The following is a 7,500-nucleotide window of genomic DNA, read 5'->3' as shown; positions in this document are numbered from 1 at the left end:
CCTACAGACAAAGAGACACACACACACCTACAGACAAAGACACACACACACACACCTACAGACAAAGACACACACACACACCTACAGACAAAGACACACACACACACCTACAGACAAAGACATACACCTACAGCCAAAGACACACACACACCTACAGACAAAGAGACACACACACACCTACAGACAGACACAGACACACACCTACAGACAAAGACATACACCTACAGCCAAAGACACACACACACCTACAGACAAAGACACACACACACCTACAGCCAAAGACACATACACACACCTACAGACAAAGACACACACACACACACCTACAGCCAAAGACACATACACACACCTACAGACAAAGACACACACACACACCTACAGCCAAAGACACACACACACCTACAGATAAAGACACACACACACACACCTACAGACAAAGACATACACCTACAGACAAAGACACACACACACCTACAGACAAAGACACACACACACACCTACAGACAAAGACACACACACACACACACACACACCTACAGACAAAGACACACACACACACACACACACACCTACAGACAAAGACACACACACACACACCTACAGACAAAGACACACATACACACACACACACCTACAGACAAAGACACACACACACACACACACACACACCTACAGACAAAGACACACACACACCTACAGCCAAAGACACACACACACACACACACACTTACAGCCAAAGACACACACACACACCTACAGCCAAAGACACACACACACACCTACAGCCAAAGACACACACACACACACACACACTTACAGCCAAAGACACACACACACACCTAGAGCCAAAGACACACACACACAGAATAACAAAGTCCTAGGTGCTGTTGTCCTTCCCGTTCCCTGAGCGTCCTCTGAAAGCGTAATGTGTGTGTGAGCAGGGGCCTGACTGCGTGTCCGTTGCAGGAGGACCCGGCCCTGGAGAGACACTTCAAGGGCCACAAAGAGAGCGTCACCTGTGCAGACTTCAGTCCCAGCTGCAAACATCTGGGTAAGTGTCACCTCGGTGACATCTAAACCAGAGACTATTGTTTAGGATTCCTTCTGGGGACAAAGCAGCTGGTGCTCTTCTTTCACATGAGGCACAGTAAACATTTAAAAAAGGTTCCCATTCATCGCCTCTTTAAATACCAGGAGTGAAAGTTCACTGCCAGTCCTCTCCCCTTCCCCCGTGTCCTGCAGCCTCCGGGTCGCTGGACAGGAGCCTGATGGTGTGGAACCTGGCTCCCAAGGCCAGGGCCTTGCGCTACGTGGGCCACCGGGGCGCCGTCACCGCGGTGCAGTTCTCCCCCAGCGGCGGCCTGGTGGCCACGTCCTCCACGGACAGGACGGTCCGGCTGTGGACGCCCTCCATGTAGGCGACGCTTCTTTTGTCCTGGCTTTGAATCAGCTTATTCATCTCAAAAGGAAGAACGATAAGAAAAGACAATACAAATGTAAACAAATCATTGTTAAGTGTAAACGTTGTAATACTTACAGCTCTGCAAAATTAAATATAGATAAGAAAGAGGTAAATATAGAAAGTAGAAACGTTATATTGTGCATCATATTGAGAGTAATATTGATGATGATACTGGAAATAAAGAGTAACACTGCACATAATATAATGAAATGTAATATTGCATGTTAAAAAAAAACTAATAATGCACACATATACATATATACAAATATATATATATATATATATATATATATATATATATATATATACATTTATGTGTGAATATACAGTGTATGTATATATATTTTGTGTCTATTCCATGTCTATTCTTAGTGTAATTCCGCATCTATTTCGCGTCTATTCCCAGTGTAATTCAGTGTTTATTCCATGTCTATTCCCCATCTATTCTGCCTCGATTCCGTGTCTATTCCCAGTGTAAATCAGTGTCTATTCCATGTCTATCCCGCCTCTATCCCGCCTCTATCCCGCCTCTATTCCACGTCTATTCCGCCTCTATTCCGCCTCTATTCCACGTCTATCCCGCCTCTATTCCGCCTCTATTCCGCCTCTATTCCGCCTCTATCCCACCTCTATTCCATGTCTATTCCCAGTGTAAATCAGTGTCTATTCCCAGTGTAAATCAGTGTCTATTCCACGTCTATTCCGCCTCTATTCCGCCTCTATTCTGCCTCTATTCCGCGTCTATTCCACGTCTATCCCGCCTCTATTCCGCCTCTATTCCACGTCTATTCCACGTCTATTCCGCCTCTATTCCGCCTCTATTCCGCCTCTATTCCACGTCTATCCCGCCTCTATTCCGCCTCTATTCCGCCTCTATTCCACGTCTATCCCGCCTCTATCCCGCCTCTATTCCGCCTCTATTCCGCCTCTATCCCGCCTCTATTCCATGTCTATTCCCAGTGTAAATCAGTGTCTATTCCCAGTGTAATTCCGCATCTATTCCGTGTCTATTCCCAGTGTAAATCAGTGTCTATTCCCAGTGTAATTCAGCGTCTATTCCGTGTCTATTCCGCCTCTATTCCGTGTCTATTCCCAGTGTAAATCAGCGTCTATTCCGTGTCTATTCCCAGTGTAATTCCGCCTCTATTCCGTGTCTATTCCCAGTGTAATTCCGCCTCTATTCCGTGTCTATTCCCAGTGTAAATCAGCGTCTATTCCGCCTCCATCCCGTGTAATCCCGTCTGCGCCCACAGGAAACCAGAGTCCACCGTGTTCACCGCTCACTCGGCCGCCGTGCGCAGCGTCTCCTTCTCCCCCGACGGCCGCCGTCTGGTGACGGCGTCCGACGACCAGAGCGTGAAGGTGTGGAGCGTCCAGCGGCAGCGGCTCCTCTACGCGCTCAGCCAGCACTCCCACGGGGTGCGCTGCGCCAGGTACCGGCACGCCGCACCGACACCGGTCCGTCCACATGCAGAGGTCTAGATTATTGTTCTGGGTCTGCAGGTTCTCCCCGGACGGGCGTCTGATCGCGTCCTGCGGAGACGACCGCACCGTCCGGCTGTGGGACACGTCCACCAAACGCTGCATCAACTGCTTCACCGACGCCGCGGGGTGAGTCCTCCACGGGGGGCGCCGTCTTCTGAGCTCAAATAGTACTTTTCTATGGGAGTATTTGTACTTTTGGCTTTATATTTCCCATTAGTACTTAGTAGTTCTGTTTGATGTAGTTTCTGATTTCAGGTCCTAAAATAGACACACACACACACACACAGACATACACACACACATGGTGAGACACACACACACACACACAGTGAGAGACACACACACACACACACGGTGAGAGACACACACACACACACGGTGAGAGACACACACACACACGGTGAGAGACACACACACACACACAGTGAGAGACACACACACACACGGTGAGAGACACACACACACACACACAGTGAGAGACACACACACACACACGGTGAGAGACACACACACACACACACACGGTGAGAGACACACACACACACACACGATGAGAGACACACACACACACAGACATACACACACACATGGTGAGAGACACACACACACATGGTGAGACACACACACACACACATGGTGAGAGACACACACACACAGTGAGAGACACACACACACAGACATACACACACACATGGTGAGAGACACACACACACAGACATACACACACACATGGTGAGAGACACACACACACACACACGGTGAGAGACACACACACACAGACATACACACACACATGGTGAGAGACACACACACACACGGTGAGACACACACACACACACACACACGGTGAGAGACACACACACACAGACACACACACACACACATGGTGAGAGACACACACACACAGACACACACATGGTGAGAGACACACACACACACATGGTGAGAGACACACACATACACACATGGTGAGAGACACACACACACATGGTGAGAGACACACACACACACACATGGTGAGAGAGACACACACACATGGTGAGAGACACACACACACACACATGGTGAGAGACACACACACACATGGTGAGAGAGACACACACACACACATGGTGAGAGAGACACACACACATGGTGAGAGACACACACACACACACATGGTGAGAGACACACACACACATGGTGAGAGAGACACACACGGTTTCTGATTTCAGGTCCTAAAATATTACTAAATATAACTAAATATAGCTAAAGTTATGAAAGGCGTGAAATTCCAAAGTGGTTGATCCAGTGGAGTCAGTACCTCTTCTCTCCCATAGAGGGCGGTGTTGTCTGTTGTTAACTGCTGTCACATTGAGTGTTTTTTTCTTCTTCTCCCAGATCGGCAACGTTTGTCGGCTTCAACTCGAGCGGCACCTGCATCGCGTCCTCTGGAGCCGACAGTTCCCTGAAGATCTGGGATCTACGCACCAACAAGCTGCTGCAGCATTACCACGGTCTGTACACACACACACACACACACACACACACACAGTTATTAATCTGTGTGTGTATGTGTGATCAGTCCACTCCTCAGGAATCAACAGCTTCTGCTTCCACCCGTCCAACAACTACCTGATCAGCGGCTCCAGTGACGGAACCGTGAAGGTCCTGGACCTGCTGGAGGGCCGGCTCATGTACACACTGCACGCACACACGGTGAGACACACACACACACACACACACGGTGAGACACACACACACACGGGGAGACACACACACACACACACACGGTGAGACACACACACACACACACGGTGAGACACACACACACACACACGGTGAGACACACACACACACACACGGTGAGACACACACACACACACGGTGAGACACACACACACACACACGGTGAGACACACACACGGTGAGACACACACACGGTGAGACACACACACACACGCACACACGGTGAGACACACACACACGGTGAGACACACACACACACGCACACACGGTGAGACACACACACACGGTGAGACACACACACACACACACGGTGAGACACACACACGGTGAGACACACACACGGTGAGACACACACACGGTGAGACACACACACACACGCACACACGGTGAGACACACACACACGGTGAGACACACACACACACGCACACACGGTGAGACACACACACACGGTGAGACACACACACGGTGAGACACACACACACACGCACACACGGTGAGACACACACACACGGTGAGACACACACACACACGCACACACGGTGAGACACACACACACGGTGAGACACACACACACGCACACACGGTGAGACACACACACACGGTGAGACACACACACACACGCACACACGGTGAGACACACACACACACGCACACACAGTGAGACACACACACACACACACGGTGAGACACACACACACGGTGAGACACACACACACACACACGGTGAGACACACACACACACACGGTGAGACACACACGCACACGGTGAGACACACACACACACGGTGAGACACACACGCACGGTGAGACACACACACACGGTGAGACACACACACACACACAGTGAGAGACACACACACACGCGGCGAGAGACACACACACACACACATGGTGAGATACTTCTATACCACCAGAGGAGTCGCCTCCTGGTGGTCAGCAGAGAGAATGCAGCTTTAACACATGAAGCATAGACTTCTATACAACCAGAGGAGTCGCCCCCTGGTGGTCAGGAGAGAGAATGCAGCTTTAACACATGAAGCATAGACTTCTATACCACCAGAGGAGTCGCCTCCTGGTGGTCAGCAGAGAGAATGCAGCTTTAACACATGAAGCATAGACTTCTATACAACCAGAGGAGTCGCCCCCTGGTGGTCAGGAGAGAGAATGCAGCTTTAACACATGAAGCATAGACTTCTATACAACCAGAGGAGTCACCCCCTGGTGGTCAGGAGAGAGAATGCAGCTTCAACACATGAAGCATAGACTTCTATGCAACCAGAGGAGTCGCCCCCTGGTGGTCAGGAGAGAGAATGCAGCTTTAACACATGAAGCATAGACTTCTATACAACCATTCCGCTGTTGGAATATAACGACTCAGACACTTGAACTTTGTCACCTTTCTCGGTGAGTTTTGTTTTCGTGAGGTTTGTTGTGATGTATTTGTCCCTCACAGTGATGACTTTGTGCTTCAGGGCGCCGTGAACACGGCTGTGTTTTCCAGGGCAGGAGAGCTCTTCGCCTCGGGGGGCGCCGACGCTCAGGTGGGCTTCATGACGTGAACCAATACTTTAATAACTGTAAGGTTACTTTTTTAAATCGTGGTACTTTGTAGAAGACTGTTGACGGAGCCGTGCTGTTCCTCCGCTCCCTCTAGGTTCTGATGTGGAGGACAAACTTCGACAGCAGGTCCTACCAGGACGTCCTGCAGCAACACGGCCGGCGGTCCACCCCGGAGCCGGCGCCCCACCTGACCGACATCCACCCCAGAGCGCCCCACCTGCACCGCCCACGGCCGGCGGCCATTCAGGTGCGTCCAGCTGGACCGACAGCAGCTCACCTGTGCGCTGCTGCTCCATGAAGAAGACTTCTCTCTCCTCACAGGTCAGCCCGGCGGCGGCCGACACGCAGTCCACGGATCCTCACGTCGTGGAGTTCGGCCAATCGGTGCGCGGCGCCACGGTAAGCCGCCGCCGTGTTGCGCAACGGCAAAAATACATTACTCACAATTTCTGACGAGCAGGAAATCCAAACCCACATTTTATTCATAGAGCAGTTGAGCAACTGTAGCAAATATATTACAAAAAACATGATAATAATATTATTAAATAATAAAACCAGTGTAAAGGGAGACCATACAACAACAACAACAACAACAACAACAACAACAACAACAACAACACACGTCGTACACAGAGCGCTCTGCAGGAATGTTTACAGATGTTATTGTCCATCATCATAGATGTTTTTAATATAGGTTCACATTATTTAAACAGTGGCAGATTTGTGTGAGATTTAAACAAAACAAAAAATATATATATGCATATTTTACTGGAGACAAAATCTTTTTTTTAACTTAAATTAAAATCCTGAAGCGGCAAAACCCAGCTGCTTCTCGTCATATCAAAAATAATATTTTTTCGGCTTTTCAAAGGCTGAAATTGAAAGCTTTGTGCCTGGAAGGATGAACCTCGTTCTGATTCTCGATACAGATTCCTGGTTGTTTGAGAGCGCGTTGTTCCCTCACACGGCCACCAGGGGGCGGTGCAGACCGGTGATTTCAGGTGGAAGGCGGCGCGTTATCGTCTGTCTTTGCTCTTTAATTAAAATAAAAACAAATAAAAACATAATCCAATCATCCACAACATGCAGCTCAACTACAATGCAGTGATTCTATTGACAACATGTCAGATGAGTGAAGCTTCACGTCTCAAAGAGACATTCAGCCGTTTAAAATGTCCCTCCGGTATCTTTTCTCATTTCTTTTTCCAAAACGAAACAGAATTATTAGATATTTTTTCCTTAAGTGGGTTTTTATTTTGTCAAT

At 49.1% G+C, this 7,500-nt stretch overlaps 1 protein-coding gene across 1 annotated transcript in view; it reads left to right on the top strand.

The window, feature by feature from the left end:
• The window catches only part of poc1b (POC1 centriolar protein B), a gene marked incomplete at both ends in the record, with an annotated part of 13,987 nt that overhangs the window by 3,121 nt on the left and 3,366 nt on the right, over positions 1–7,500 (top strand). Inside the window, 9 exons of the mRNA XM_079223431.1 lie at positions 967–1,051; positions 1,243–1,414; positions 2,716–2,895; positions 2,966–3,073; positions 4,328–4,443; positions 4,512–4,645; positions 6,149–6,217; positions 6,331–6,483; positions 6,558–6,635. Of these exons, the coding sequence (XP_079079557.1) occupies positions 967–1,051; positions 1,243–1,414; positions 2,716–2,895; positions 2,966–3,073; positions 4,328–4,443; positions 4,512–4,645; positions 6,149–6,217; positions 6,331–6,483; positions 6,558–6,635 (1,095 nt within the window). The remainder of the gene's footprint in view (positions 1–966; positions 1,052–1,242; positions 1,415–2,715; positions 2,896–2,965; positions 3,074–4,327; positions 4,444–4,511; positions 4,646–6,148; positions 6,218–6,330; positions 6,484–6,557; positions 6,636–7,500) is intronic.

This window comes from Taurulus bubalis (assembly GCF_910589615.1).
Source record: "Taurulus bubalis genome assembly, chromosome: 9".
Classification (NCBI taxonomy): Eukaryota; Metazoa; Chordata; class Actinopteri; order Perciformes; family Cottidae; genus Taurulus; species Taurulus bubalis.
This window is presented reverse-complemented; position numbering and strand designations above follow the sequence as displayed.